This window comes from Choristoneura fumiferana, chromosome 12 (assembly GCF_025370935.1).
Source record: "Choristoneura fumiferana chromosome 12, NRCan_CFum_1, whole genome shotgun sequence".
NCBI classification, from domain to species: domain Eukaryota; kingdom Metazoa; phylum Arthropoda; class Insecta; order Lepidoptera; family Tortricidae; genus Choristoneura; species Choristoneura fumiferana.
In genome coordinates, this window is record NC_133483.1 from 21567472 (window position 1) to 21584429 (window position 16958).

At 36.6% G+C, this 16958-nt stretch overlaps 1 protein-coding gene across 2 annotated transcripts in view; it reads left to right on the plus strand.

Annotated features, from left to right (window-relative positions):
• Positions 1-13936, plus strand: part of LOC141433598 (QRFP-like peptide receptor) — a 248127-nt gene extending 234191 nt beyond the window's left edge. For both annotated transcript variants that reach the window (XM_074095710.1, XM_074095709.1), the window contains 3 exons: positions 10083-10251; positions 11387-11508; positions 13627-13936. In XM_074095710.1, the coding sequence (XP_073951811.1) occupies positions 10083-10251; positions 11387-11508; positions 13627-13809 (474 nt within the window). In that variant the 3' untranslated portion in view covers positions 13810-13936. The remainder of the gene's footprint in view (positions 1-10082; positions 10252-11386; positions 11509-13626) is intronic.
• Positions 13937-16958: the final 3022 nt, after the last annotated feature.

The following is a 16958-nucleotide window of genomic DNA, read 5'->3' on the forward strand; positions in this document are numbered from 1 at the left end:
ATCCCATACTTTTGTCAAGGAAATTATAGTGAAATTGATTGTTAAAAGGTTCCACCCTGGCGTTCGTGAATATATATTTTTTTTACTCTTACGTCTGCATGCGTCTATAACAGAACTATCTGTGTGACTTTTGAATCTATTCAGAAGCTACCTTTTTGAGTAACAAATACAATATACAAGATCATCATCATCATTAGCTGTACCTCCACTGCTGAATAAGGGATCCCCTTCAATCGCATTTTTTTGACTATTATTGTTTCGCATAATTGATTTGGCATAATAGTACTGTCGCATAGTAATACTTTGGCCTACTACTTTTTGGCATATTAAGCTATTAGAATAATTTCAGTTGGGCTAATTTGTATTAGACTAATACACATTATGCATATTATTGTTTGGGCTATTGATTATTTGTTACAAATGAACAACAAAGTATTAGGTTAGGTTAGATCACGTTAGGTACATTAGGTTATATAGTATGATATTCAGGCGCGAAGCGAAATAGGAGGTCCGCTTCGCGGACCGTCGACCTCGCCTTAGTTCCTAAATATATATTAACACAAAACTAACCTTGTCTCGTAGTGCATCAGGCTCGTGATTGTGGTTATACACTTTGTAACCTCGTGCGGCCCAATGTGCAATAGAATGTACACAATAAGTTCAAGGGAATTAGGAATCTATGACAATGTAACAAAGTAAAAATTCTTTTGTTTTTCTATCGTTTTGCACCATGGCAGTTTGACGGCAGTTTGACTTTATTCTCGAAACAATTAGATTCTAATTGCTTTGTCAATTTTTTGCAAAATATTTATATGGTGGGCTTCAGAAGGGTAATGATGCAAATTTATTATTATGACTTTTTGTATTTATGCTATTTGACGTTGGTCTTCATGAAGATGTTGCTTTCTGTATTTATGCTTTTTAATTTTATGCGTAAAAAATATGCGTAATAAAGAGTATGCACATCGCTAATTCGCCTAAAAGCAATAATGCGTAACAATAATATTTCAAATAATTGTATGCCATCCAAAAGAGAACCGCTGAATAAAAGGTTGCCTCTTAGAACACCACAATGAACGAAAACTATTCTAACCCAGTAACCACCACCACCATCCCAGCTTATACACGTCTGCTGCTGTGCAAAGGCCTCCTCTCAGAATGAGAGGGCTTAGACCGTAGTTCCCAAACGGGCCTAGTCCAGATTGGTAACTTCACACATACCATTGAATTGCTTTGCAGAGATTTCCGCACACCGTAAAGCTCGTAAATTTCAAATATAGCCCGGCCTTGAACCCACGATTCTCTGCTTGAAAGGCCATAAGTCAAATAACTAGGTCACCGTGGCTTTTTCCTTCTCAAACTCCTACAGCCTATAGCCAATTCCAATTGCCAATAACGTTACGTTTTACCCAGAGAAAACACAATTTACTCCGGCAAAGTTAAGTAATCCTATTGGCGGTGACGACGAAAACCGCTAGATGTCGCACTTTGATTTATCCCACAAACTTGATTTCGGCAATTGGTTTTCTACCTAAATTGCTCGCGTTTTGATTGAACAGGTAATACAAGTTACACAAGTAACTAAGTTTTCGCATATTGTTGTTTTTTTTTCTTTCTTTAATGTATTTTTATTATGTTTTGTGCGAATAGCGAATAAATATTTCTATTTCTATTTTGGAAGCTCAAAGTCACTCAAAGGGCTATGGAGAGGGCTATGCTCGGGGTTTCTCTGCGGGATAGAATCAGAAATGATGATATCCGCAGTAGAACTAAGGTTACCGACATAGCTCGAAGAATTGCGAAACTGAAGTGGCAATGGGCGGGGCACATTGCTCGCAGGACTGATGGCCGATGGGGTCAAAAGGTTCTCGAATGGCGTCCGCGGACCGGGAGACGAGCTGTCGGTAGACCTCCAACAAGATGGAGCGACGACCTGGTTAAGATCGCGGGATCGCGGTGGATGCGAAAAGCACAAGACCGGTCTGAGTGGAGAGCCTTGGGGGAGGCCTATGTCCAGCAGTGGACGTCTTTCGGCTGACATGATGATGATGATTTCTATTTTATTTTCTATTTTACAAGTTACTCGTAGTTATTCGCTTCCATCGTCTATTTTAAGGGTTCTGTAACTCAAAAGGGTTTTAAAAAAAATTAAATTCTGTCGCAATTAAATTACTAAACATTATTATTATAAGACTGTAACTTTGACTTTTCAACTATCACGGTTCATGAGATACGCCTGGTGACAGATGGAAGGACGGACGGACAGCGAAGTCTTAGTAAATAGGGTCCCGTTTTTACCCATTGGGTACAGAACCCTAATTAAACTTGTAAGTCAACGCAAGCACAAGATACAGCCATTAAAAGAGTTGTTCCTGGTTATCCTTGAAACTTGTTATTTGGTATGAAGGTTGTGCATCTTACCAAACCTTCATACAATCTTAATTTTTGTGTGTCCAAGTCAGTAACCTTCTAAAATGCTCACATCTTGATTTAAATTGTGTCCGTATTTCCCTTAAGAATGTTTATTTTAATTAACTTTTGTGTATGCTAAAGTATAGCGACCATTACGCTGTTTTATGCCTACAGAGACCCATTATATGGTACTTTGTCTGTGACTGTATACTCGCCACATTTTCTATTATGCACCTAACTGTACCCTTGGGCTTGCGGCGTTGTGATTAAGTTGAAGTATTAAGATTTGCTTTTAATTTTAAAATAAGCCTTAGAAGTGACTTAGTTCTAAAACAGAAAATAAACGTGAATTTTATGTAGATGATTTTCGAGAATGCATAATATGCGAGCAAAAAACCGTGGTGGCCTAGACATAATTTGACCTACTCTAACAGAGGCTTGTGGTTTCAAACCCGGGCTCGCATCTCTGAGTTTTAAGAAATTCATGGGCGTAATGGTTACTTTGTATTCGACATTTACCACGAGCTTCACGGCGAAGAAAAACATCATGACGAAACTTACATAAGATAGTGAAGTTTCCAATCCACACAGGCGCCACTTGAGAACTACGGCCTAAGCAATTTAATTATGAGAAGGAGCCTGTGCCCAGCAGTGGGAGGTTATTAGGTCGAGTTCATGATGATGATGAATGATGATCCCTAAGAAGGCCATAAAGTTAATAAAAATCATTAAATTTAAAAAATCAAAAAACCCGACTGCCTTAAAAACTAAAAGGAAGAAAATAAGTCTAGTGGTCTAGAACTCTGTCAAGAAGCTCATTTAAGGTTCAACAGTCGGGACCCATTACCAAGATTTTATGAGCTGGTTACGATTTGAATGGGTCCCGACTGTTGAACCTTAAATGAGCTTCCTGACAGAGTTCTAGACCACTAGACTTATTTTCTTCCTTTTAGTTTTTAAGGCAGTCGGGTTTTTTGATTTTTAAATTTAATGTTTTTTATTTTATTCTTTTTTGATATTTCTATGAAAATAGTAGATTAAAAGTATTATAACCCCTATATATTTAGAATGGGCTAATTATTAGCTTTTATTTGATTCCCATATAGTTACAATACAATTTTTTTTTTATTTATTCCTTCGCCATATTTTTTTCGCAGACGCCATATTGTAATATTATATACCCTATGTCACTCCGACAGTTATGACAAATCCAATGATACCTCATATGTTACAATCCGTCCAGCCGTTTAGGCTGTAGCGAGGACCAAAGAAATGGACATACATACCCACATACATACATACATACATACGCTCGAAAAACATAACCCTCCTTCGGGCAGTCGGGTAAAAAATAATAGATATGGTCTCGGTTCTGCATACAACTTCGTTACTGTCGGTTTTGAGGCCCTGGGTCCTTGGGGTCCCGGCGCACACAAATTAATTAAAGAAGTGCAAAAGCGCCTGGTCGACACTACTGGAGACCAAAGGGCTAGCAGCTATCTCTCTCAACGAATCGCCATCGCCATTCAACGAGAGAATTCTGCCAGCGTTTTATGCACCATGCCACGGGGACCTTTTTTAGATTTAATTTATTTGGTATTAAGTTTTTAAGTTTGGTATTTAGTTTATAGTTAAGGTTTTACTTATGGTTAATTTTTGTAGAAAGAAAATAATAATAATCTCTGGGTTAATCAGAATTCATGTGCGAAATTACATTTGAAATTCCCCGTCCGTTGTCTCGACTGTTGTATATACTCGTAGTTTAAACGACTTAACAGAGTTCTAGACTACTAGAATCATTTTTCCATTTCAGTTTATTTAAAGTATTGCCATACAGAAAATAATCAATATCGAGATTGCAAAGGACGTTAAAAATTTGATGAATGCTTTCAGGATTATTTCAAGCATTCCAGCTGATCGGACAGAAAGGCTGAATAAAGAAATATGCTAGTCTTTCAAATGTGATTTCTCGTTTAAGAATTTCTTTAAAATAAACCAGGAATATTTCAACAGATGGCTTGACTCAACACATCTGTAAAGATTTTACAATGGAATTTGTATTCAAAATAGCCTTTACCTACAGGTTCTATTCTATCGCGTAAACCATTAGGACTTTTTTTTGCGATGTGAAATGCTTTATGCATACTTTCCGTGGAAAGTTATGTGGGACTCTCTTTATTTAGCATAGAGCTTACCCGCGCCTTCGCACGCGTAAACTATTCGATCTGGTAGTTACAATTGAAATTCCGCGATTTCACCAAATTCCCCTGGGAATTCCCAAAGTTTATATCGTGGTCTGCATTATGGTTGTGTTAAGAACAACCTTTCCAAAATTTCAAAACTCTAAACTCAGCGGTTGAAATTTCAAAATTGTATCCCTATGTAGTGGGAATATCGGGATCAAAAGTAGCCCATGTGTTATTCCAGACGTAGCTGGGCGTACATACCCCCGAGTTCATAATATAATACCTAATCTAAATAATTCAGAGATGTATTATAATAGTCTCTAAATGACCTATTTGTAAACGTCCCTGATATAAATGAGGGTAGGTTCACGTAGAAGTTTTGAAACTGGCTACACATAGGCATCAGCTGTCATCGTTAAATTTAAAACTTTCAGACTTTGCGGCCTCGCGGCGTGTTGAGTATATTCAGGGTTTTATGCTGCGTCTTGCGAACTTTGGCGAATTGCATTTATAATGAGGGCTATCGCGTATGAATTCGCCACTAGAGGCGCTAGTGTAGCGTGAGGTCTCCGAAATGTCAAATCTCATAGTTTTTGGGTGAGCTACGCGGGTTTATTTATAATTAGAATAATTTTGTGAATATTTTGCAATATCTGAAATTAATTATGGCAAATATGCGTTCCGGGGCAATGAATGTCTGTGTTTTGAGACAGTTTTGTCTTTCGGAAACCTTTTTCCTCCCTTTTTTCCGAACAAAACGGGGACTATGCAACACTGTGGCTTGCTCGATATTTTTATGGTACGGTTTTAAGGTGTATTAAATATGATTTTAATCTAAACTTTGTCTTCACGCCCAATATAACAGACTTTGAAAGCCATACTTAAAAACCTCACGCAACAGTGCGCCATCTAGTGAGACAAAAAACGATAGTCCTCATTAGCTACACTTTGCTTGAGGCTTTTTTTAGTGCTGTAACCAGAACAGCAAGAAAATCTTTAAAATTGTCGCTATCTGTCCGTGGCTTAAATCAAAAACTTTTCATATGACATAGTTCAGCGCGGAAATTATTGTTTGGTAAGTATTAGGGATTTCGAAAATACAAACTGAGACATGGATGCACAGAAAAACCAGAAAAAGAGACCAGCACTGGGAATCAAACCCAGGTCCTCAGCAATCCGTGCTGCGTGCTATAACCCCTACACCACTGCTGGACAACCTGAGATATGTATGCATAGGAAAAATTCGTGTCTAGATTCCTGTCCAGCGATGGTGTAGGGGTTATAGCACGCAGCACGGATTGCTGAGGACCTGGGTTTGATTCCCAGTGCTGGTCTCTTTTTCTGGTTTTTCTGTGCATCCATGTCTCAGTTTGTATTATCGATATGGTTTCACGGGATACCCGTAAAAGTAACAAATTTGGAGTTGAAATAAAAAATACAAAAAGACTCCAAAAACCAATCATATCAGGGATTTGTTTGTGAACTTAGGTGAATTTACTTATACTTCTTTTTTTTTCAAGTAATATCTACTAGAAATGTGATATTCAACCATACGTTACAGTTATATCAAATGTCGTTGTAATCTTTTGAACCGCAGCACCCAAATTCAAATCCAGTTGATTACAATTATTAGTGGAGAATGCTTTATCACCTCTATTTACAATAAATAACTCAATTTCTTTATTTTATTTGGAGTTTACAAGAAGAATTTTCCGTGCAACATAATGGGTATCTTTCACCACTCATTGATAAATTTTATGTGACAGATAAATGTGATGCTGTCTTTTTTTATTCGAACAAATTAAACAGTGATGGCATTACTAATGTCTAAGTATATTTCAGTGAATGAAAGCGCATTTTTAACTAAAGTAACTGGAGCACGAGTAACAATATAGCTCAAGGTTTTAAAAAAACGCTAAAATTTGAAATATTATAAAATACGGAGATGGGTATAAAAAATGCTAACACTAATAAGCAGGAAGAAAAAAATTGCTTTCTTTTAAACTTGTGAAACAGTGAACGTTTTCACTATTAGTCCGAGAGATGCTAGACATTTTAAAGTAGGTTTTTATAAGATGTAAAACTTGTACACAGTACTTATTTATGTCATTAGAAACAAAAAACACAAACCCGGCTAAAGAAATGCGTTTAAACTAGTTTTAGAGTATGACAAAAAAAAATTTTTTTTGAGGCATGTTGACTTTAGAATACTTACATGACAAGTCTGAAAAATTAAAACAATTTCTCAGGTAAGAGATTTCGCTAAATTTTCATGGGAGTCCCTAAAAATCATTGTGACTTTTATTTATCTTGAGCAAAGTTTCATATATGTGTCTATACTGTGCGGTTAATATTTTGAAGTTACATGGATCCTGGGAGAGTATGGGGATACAAATTAGCCTGTTATTTCAAACGTCCAGTTTTTAAGGTGGGACAGAAGTACCGTTTTTGGCCACTGTGCCGTTTATGGCCATTTATTATTATTTATTTATTTATTGAGAAGAGAAACAAACGGTCGTATACAAGAATGTGTACAGAAATACTTATGATTAACATAAGACCTACAGTTTCCTTAAATTGTAAATGCGCTAAATACAATCTAAAAAGGATTATAACTAAAATTATTTTAAAGTTAAAATTAATTTATTAATTTATGATGTCGGATTCTTTGCTAAAGATTTTACTGAATTTTGAAACATTTAATTTTGTAACTTTCGGCATGTATTATTCCGACATCTTAAAATTAATATTATTATTTAATTTTTTAAGTATAACTACATACAATAAGAAATATATTACATACAACATTATATATAAAATTATAGTAATAAAACATTACAAACTTTATTTGTTTCAGTATAAACTTTTGAAAACTCACTAAACATATTGTTTTAATACTACTATATATTACTTCAAATGTCAACTGTCCTAAAATGGTGCTAAGATGGCCAAAAACGGTACTTCTACCCTAACAAGTTTTACAAAAATTCCTCTGTTTTAACGTGAAGGAGTACAAAACATACGCACAGACACGCATAATCACCGACTATTGCATTAAGAATTAGTAGCATAAGGAATCATTATACTAGTTTTTGGGCTGCCTCAAATACCTACTCAAAAATGTGTACCAACTCTTAGTGTACACAATTGAACTCTCACGTGAGCAAGATCGTGTAAACATTCTACGGCTAAATTTACATCTGAACTTGCGATGTAAATGCGGAACGATATGTTAATTTTCTTACTTAATTACATAGTACCTACCTCTGGTCTGGATGCGTAAGCGAATTGTATCATTTTGAGAATCTACATTGAAAGCTTGTCTATTATTCTGTACATCGCGAATATTCTCATGACTGCTATAATAAATAGATAATGATATTTTTTAAATGCTTGTATAAATACCTACCTACAATTTAAATGACTAAACAGATTTCAAATAAAATACGTCAGGGGTTTAAATTCTCGGATAGATATGACATAGTTTTTTTAATTTTCCTTTTTATTTCTATATTTATTAACTTTCAGTTTTACTTTAAAAGTTTCATTTAAATACGTAAACATTTATTAATTATAAAATAAAGATATTTGGCAGCGTTTGGAAGCGTTACGAATGGAGTCGCTGGCAAAGTCTTGTCTTGAGTGTTAATTATTCAATATTTGTGCGATGTCTTAGTTGATCCTCAGCCTCGTCGTCCCTTAATATCATTACGTACCTACATAATTACCTACAGCGTAATTTCAGAAGGGCTTATTTCCATTTTGACGACGATTTAAATTTAGACCTAAGTGGCGTGTGCTTAGAGTTTATAGTACAAAATTGCGTGATGTAATCCGCCTTGCTATAATTGGCTGCTGTAAGTTTTAATGAGCAGGAGATTGGAGACTTGTCCTGGAAGGGCAAGTATAATAAGATAGATAATATCACCCATTAATTATCCTTTTTACATGCCATCAAAACATCATTCTTTCGTAAATGTCGTCACTTACTTACCAACTCAATTGACTTACTTATTTGTTCCAAACAAACTTTCTCTGCTGGCTCAGCGACCCTTTTATCTTTTATCTCCGATATGAGTTGGCGCCAACTCCCGTCTATCCCACTAGTCCCATTGAGTAGTCCCATCACAAGACAAGACAAGTGGCACTTCCCTGCGATCTCATCCCACTTCCGTGAGTGTAAGGTACACAGATCTTTCTCTACTTCGTCTTTCCAGGGTTACTTAGACCGGTCAACCGGTCACCAACCACTAGGTAGTCCTGTGTACTCGCATCACCATCCTGTCTGCTGGCATTCCCTCTAGATGTCCCAGCCACCAAAGTCTTACTGACTTAATTTATTCCATGATCAATCGACTCAGATCCATATCTTCTGACTCTTGGTTCTTACTGATCTACCATCTTCCCTGTATACTGGACCGAGAATTTTACGAAAGGTGTTTTCGGCGGTAGCATTTTTTTCCCTTCGGTGTCAGTGTTTACGATTCACAGAGTTGTGACCCTGAAACTGAGGTACTACAATTTCTCTATTTCAAATATGCTTGTCACAAGAGACATTGATAAAAACGGCGTTATAATAACATTCTAGTTGGACTTTAACGTTAGATAATTAAATTCAATAAAATACAGTTAGGTATATCCACTCAAAGGCGTCTTAGTAGGAGTTAGGCTCACAAATAAGTAATCTCGCAGCATAACTTTTCTGTTAATTAGTCAGATCCGAACTCTGGAAGCTTTATAACCTTAATTTCTAGGCTTATTACAGAAAGTTAACAACATAATAGCGTGCTCTATTTATAGATTTCATTGGCGACCGGGTCGCTTGCTTCCGTGTTTCATACTAATTCATACTAAGCAGTATCGACATGCCAAAAGAAACTTTCCAAAATTTCGGAATTTTTCATAATAATATAGGAAAAATGTTGTATGGGGATTTATTCTAAAATTTAAATTTTCGTTATATTTTGTGAAAATTTCCACAATTTTCCGAGAACTTTTCAAACTATTTGAAAATTTCCTCAACTTGCCCATTGACTAAAACAAAAAGGTTGGCAGTTTCGACAGAAAATTGAGTGTTTTGTGAATTACTCTGCAATTATCTGCCCTATTAACTACACAAGAATAGTAATACGTTCAGCATTCTTGTAATTGATCATCGTCTGCGCTGGTCGCTCTCTGATACCCAGTAATCAACTGTTTGATACAACTTCTTCAACTACAACGTTATGATGTTATATATCTATACAAGTAGGACAGGCTTCATTAGAACGAGAGTTTGTAAAGCGTTGCATTAAGAACTGGCGTTAAATTAGATTTGACTTATTGCCCACCGCTCAACGTCAAAAACTCAACATAGTTCGACAAAAAGCGCTGACGGTGTGAACATTATAGCAATGCATTTTAATCTATCTAACCGCTTTTTTAACGGGCGTTAAAAACGCTCTAGTGCGAATGAGGCCTAAGAGAATATCACTCTCTTTCCAGCGGCTCCGGTTGGTGCGCGAGCGCAAGCGTGTGGCGTGGATCCTGCTCCTCCTCGCAATACTCTTCGCGCTGTGCTGGCTGCCGTATAACATACTGCAGCTGCTGATTGATGTCAACGCCGTGCAGGTCGACTCCGTCGCGCTCCTGATGCCCTATACTTTGCTGCTAGGTAACGAAGATCATAAGAGTTTCTCAGACATCGTCAGCATCATCGTCAACGTCATTATCGTTATCATTATCATTATCATCATCACCATCATCATTTATTTAATTTTTAAAAAAATTCACAGCATTACAGTAAAAATAAAGCACTGTGAAATATATACAATACAATACAAATATTTTGAACATGAAACTACCGTGACTCACTCAAATTAAATATAATGATACGGATAACTCACGTCTTAAATCGAGTTGGTGCGCGTGTCAGCAGCCGCTGAGTCGCGTTGCTCCGAAGACGAAGGGCTACGGATTAGCCCGAAACATGTTAAGCTAAACTCGATTTAAGACGTGAGTTATCCGTGTCATTATATTTAATACAATACAAATATTCTTTATTGCACACCATAAATCAGTACAAAAAAAATTACATAGACACATTGTCATGAATTTAGTGTAGACAATAGGCGGTCTTATCGCTTAAAAGCGATCTCTCCCAGACAGCCATTTGGGTACAAGATCCAATGATTATGCAACATCATCATCATCATCATCAATCGGAAGACGTCCTCTGCTGAACAAAAGCCCCCCCTTAGAACGCTACAATGAACGACAACTCGCCATTTGCATCCATCGGTTTCGATTATGCTAAAGTTTTACCCAAATAATACATTACGGAACAAATTAAAGTACCTAATTACAATTTAAAAGAGAAAGGTCGTACATCTATTTTCTCGCAGAACTTCAGACATTCATCACGCAGCTTGAGGCCGGTTCGAGGATAGAGTTCATTAGGTATAAAGCACGAACTAGCGAGGATTTTCTAAGCGCTACCGGTGTCGCAAATAAATGGAGATCATCATCATCATCATCATCATCATCATCGTCATCATTGTCATCATCATCATCATCTCACTTCCCAATGGGCTTGGGCCGTAGATCCCACGCGGGCCCAGTGTGGATTGGGAACTTCACACACACCAGGTTAAACCAAACCAAACTCCTCAATGGTTAATGGCATCGACTTGAAATTTGGTACGGAAATGTAGTTTGGATGCCAATGCAAATACAGACAATTAAAAGTACAGTCGGCAAAAAAGTTTGTGTTGAAAATGTCATTTTAAGCAAAAAAATTTTTTTTTCAGGGCACGCGAATTCGGCCATAAACCCGATAGTTTACTGCCTGATGACGCGCAACTTCCGCCGCTCCCTGCGGAAGCTCCTTTGCCACGACTCCGGTAACATACACTCTAGTACTCACTTTCATGTAAGTTAACAACGCGGCTTTTGGTTCTACACTCACACTACACCCTGTACCTATATAATAAATAATAATAGTAATAAATATTATAGGGACACTTTGACACCACTTGACCTAGTCCCAAACTAAGCAAAGCTTGTACTATGGATACTTAGGCAACGGATAAACATACTTATATAGATAAATTCATACTTAAATACATATTAAACACCCAAGACCCGAGAACAAACATTCGTATTATTCATACAAATATCTGCCCCGGCCGGGAATCGAACCCGGGACCTCAAACTTCATAGTCAGGTTCTCTAACCACTCGGCCATCCGGTCGTCCAAAAATATATTATGCTACTGTCGAAATCTTAAAAACGATTGTCCTACTTTTTAATATTTTTGGGTTCATTATCATCTCGGTCTATTATACTCGTAGGTACATCCCTCCAATCTAAGGATACAGGCCTCCTCAGTAAGCTTAGCTCGACTCATTGAAACAGTGACAGTGTATCGGACTAAACATCGCAGAATTCAGGTGCTGATATAGACCTTACCCTATAACTTATTAAAGCTTCCGAAAATAAAGAAGTAATTAAAAAATCAAAACCCGACTGCGTTAAAAAATACTAATTAAGGTTAAACTAATCTAACCAACAAAATGTTGGAAAACCCCCGACTTTTCAATATGTCTAAAACGGCTTAACCGACTTTGATGAAACATATCTAAGAGCCATCGCTAGAAAACCTACTTTCATATTAAAAAGCCGCATTCAAATCGGTCCACCCGTTTAAGAGCAACGGTGCCACAGACAGACACACAGAGATACAGACAGACACACAGACACAAATAGCAGTCAAACTTATAACACCCCTCTTTTTGCGTCGGGGGTTAAAGATAGTTAATACCGATTACGTTTTCTAATAATAAAATACAAATGGCTAACTGTGACATATTTGCTATCGCGTGAGTGAACAATCACAGCATAACAGATGTACGATTTATCCCGCGCGCGACAGCCCTGCGAAATTACTCGTAGTAGGTACGTCCAGATGACGCCGCCCGGTACTTGTAGCTTCATATATAAAATATGGAGTGCGCCATGCCTGACTATGCCTACATAATAACCACAAAGTGCAGTGGTGGAATGTAATAAAAGGTACTATAGGTAAAATTGGGATGTTTATGTCGTGGTTTTCGGTGTCGTTGTTTAAAACAGTGTAAAACGAAAAATTAGGACATGCGTTTTTTAGATTTGGACACCACATGACATTTTCGTCTCAGATACACAATGTTTATGTTATAATTGAGATTGCTGCGTCTTCAGACATCAAGATCAAGACAGAACAGAAGTTGAAATATTTTAGTACAATTACTTGGTAAATGAAAGATCACTCAGCGTTTTAATTTATAAGAAGTCATTTAAAACACATCCACGCTAATTTAGTGATAACAATCAATCTTGATTATAGTTTTAATAATTATGACAAAGTTATACATGCATACTTTAAGGCTGTCTTGCAGGAAAAAATAAATCTAGATTTAGTAGTTAATCCAGGCTTAAGCTTGACAGTTCCATACAATTTGACACTACTAAACTGAGCTTAACGCTAACTCGAGATTTATATTTATTCTTTAGATATTTCTTGGCAGTTTCTTATCTGATTGTTTATTATTTTATAATTGGCCCTAAAGACTTTCTTTCGCACAACAAACATAACAAAAAATAAACTAAACAAAATTTTCTATAACATACATGTAAATATTGAGTTGCTCCTTGGTATTTTTTTTTTAATACAAGTAACATTATTTCATGATTACAGGCGGATTTTTATGAAGGTTTCTTGACAGGCCAAATATCGCAAGATGGCCCTAAGGTCATACTAATTATCGAGAGGTTCATTTGACGTTTCAGTATTGCTTGTGATTGGCTCATTTATTTATTTAACAAATCAAAATAGTGACACAAATGTCAAAATTGACAAACGGACCTCACGAAACTATCACACAGAGTCAAATCAGAGAGAAATTTGGTCGTATGATTTCGGCATAGTGTGCTGGACCCTAAAGGCGAACTCAAGACCTCTTCTGATGGACCTGTGTGCCTCTTTGTACTAATTTTATTCTTTTCCTAGATGCAAGGCATGCGACAAAAGTCCAACACGTCTAGCGTCAGAACCCGGACTACGGTGACCTTCCGTAGCAGTAACCACCAGAAGTTTCTCACGCCCAACATCCAGTACGGGAGGGTAGCCAGAGCGACCTCTCTCCGAGAAAACGGGTACAAGGATCGCGAGAAGTCTCCACAGTTCCTGTAAAGGCCCTACGTGAAGCCCAGGGGGGCTGCTACGAAATTTGAAAATCGAAGTTCGTATCGTACCGTCCCTTTCACTCTCGTATTAAATAATATAAGCGTCAGCAGGACGGCAAGATACAAAGTTCGAATTTTGCACTTCGTAGTAAAGGGCCTGTTTAGACTTGGCAGAAAAGTGGTGCAAGTTGTATTACATTGCCAGATTGCAAAGGGAACGAGTTTGCAGTAGTCAATCGAGCGCAGCAATGTAATGCTACTTGTAGTGTTAGTTTTTTGCTTGTGAAAAACGCTTCAACTACTACAGTCATGTTAGTGTCTAATAATGCGAGAAGTTTACCGATATGGGCCGCTTGAGGCGCTGCCGATTAGTCCATTGTTGTCGACTTTTTTTCCTGGGAATCAAACCTAGCTCTTCTTCTCGTGGTGCGTGTATCACCATGAATGGTAGGGGGTTGGTATTAGGTGAAAATTCTATAGATGAGGTCAAATGACTGGAAAAAAGGCCATCAAAATTAATGCAGGGTGAATTTGGTGGTATTACACGTGTCTTAATTCCACGACAAAAGGGAATATTACGCAAAACTAAGGACGGTGACGACACGGAGGCGACACCAGCACAAGCCGTAAACAAACCGCCATGATAACGTCAGTTCTCTTTATAGTTTGTGGCTATGACAGATCATGATTTATTTCATCATCATCATCCCAGCCTATATACGTCCCACTGCTGGTCACAGGCCTCCTCTCAGAACAAGAGGGCTTGGGCCATAGTTCCAACGCGGGCCCAGTGCGGATTGGGAACTTCACACGCACCATTGAATTGCTTCGCAGGTTTGTGCAGGTTTCCTCACGATGTTTTCCTTCACCGCAAAGCTCGTGGTTAATTTCAAATGTAACTCCGCACATGAATTTCGAAAAACTCAGAGGTGCGAGCCGGGGTTTGAACCCATGACCCGATTATTTAATAGTAACAAAATAACATGATATTTACATGGATAATAAAAATAGAGCTACAATTCCAAAATTTCAATTGAAACAATATGATGTTATGGCATCCTACTACGGGAATTTAAAATACATTTAAGACATTCAAAAAACTGTTTACGGTTTTTGTTAGTGCTGTATTCTGGCGGTAGAACATTGCAGTAATATTCTCTATTAAGCCGTGAAATAAAGTTACCGTAAATACAAAATACAGAAGAAAATACATCTATAAAAGCACTAGAGTCCTTGAAGGTGACAAACGCTATTACGCATTGAAATAATGTAAATATTGACTAAGTAGATTGTTTTAATGTATCAGTAAATAATCTTAAGATGTTGCAGACACCTGCAGTGTAAAGAAGCTTATTTTAAGTACATCTGAAACTTAAGAAAATAGCACGTAATTTTTAAAAATTTGACAAAACACTGAACTTAGTAAGAAATTCTATATTTTTACAATACATTGTTAATTTTATCTCTTCTATTGTAAATATTGCTAGATTACGTCATTGCTTTGAATTTCCATCTATGATTATAAAGCTAGTATTTAAGAACCGATGCGAACGTCGAGTTAGATTCTAAGAAGAAAAAAAAAATCGGTTTTTAACATAAGGCTAAGATGCACCTATGTAGTTGCTACAGCTAAAAATGAAAAGAAAAATAGAAATAGACTAACAAATTAGCAGTACTTAGAATACCAAGATACAGGCATCTATCATTTGCTTAATAATTTAAATAACAATAATAATAAAATTGAATGATATTCACAAGATTTAAAGAAATTCAGGAATTTTAATCCAGCTGCAAAACCTAACGGTTCACACGGGCGAAGCCGCAAGATAATGCTGTAATATAAGTTTAATATAAATACTAGTATAATGCAGTGCAAATGACACGACATGTGATCTAAAATATAAAGTATATTGTTCACTTTTACACCCATAACGCTAAGTATACTAGAATTAAGCTAAAGATAGATTAAGAAACAAAATACGTAATAATGTATTTACTATTATAATGCACGTAATACACTTTTCTAGTCATTAATTAACAATATAAAAGTAATTAAATAATTTATTGTATTAATCATAAAAAGTATGTGAAAAGGTCAATTTAGCTGTATTTTTATTTTAAGAACTAACGTTTTATGTAAGAATGCAAAAAAAATGCAAGTTATGTATAACAAAACTCTAGTGAGAAAATATTATATTGGATTTGTAAAGAAAATAAATTATGACGAGCGAATTGCTTTTGTATTCAATATTTTCTTTGTCCAGTGTCATTTAGAACGATACCCTAGTATAAATTTGTATATATTTTTAATTTTTTATACAGAAATAGGCTTGCGTTTGAGCACAATCACGCCTGATGGTAACAGAAGATGAGGACTAAAATGGAGCGCGCTTCCCTAATAAACGCTCATTAACCCTACATTTGAAGACTGCCAGATTTTAGCGATCAGGGAACACAGAAACTGGCAGAACATTCCACTTCTTACACAATTTTTTTTTCTTTCAAATATACTTAGAAGATATATTCAGGGTACACCTGAAGTGGTTGCCTATAAGGGATCGTAGGAACTTTTACGTTCTGTTATTACTTTTCAACACTCTTTTAAATCCTTCTGCTCCCATATACCTTTCCGAGGGTTTCAGCTACTTGGCTGCTGGCAGTCAGTATCGGTTACGAAGGAGTACCGATCTCCTTTTAGCCTGCCCTTCTACCTCATCCAAAACGTACTCTAAATCCTTTACAGTGCAATCTGCCAGGCTGTGGAATCGGCTACCGTCCTCCATCAGGCAATCTCCCACCGTGGGATCTTTCAGGGAAGGCTTGAAAAGGATGTGGTTTACACCTTCCCCTTAAATATTTGAGAACATTCCTTTGTTTAATATGCTTATATATTATATGTATTATGGTAATATATATAGTAGTTTATTTATTTATATTGCATTTTTGTGTATTATATTGTTTAAAGCACTGTATAGTCTGTAGCTTCCACTATTTTAACTCTTAAACTCACTCTTTGTCGGACCCTAACAGATTGCTCCTCTCATCCACTCAAAGGTTAACTGGTAGAGATCTCTTAAAGGGATAAGTCCGCCTTTATACAAGTATCTCAAAGTTTGTCAATTGTATTTTGTTCATTTTCTTTTGTACAATAAAGAG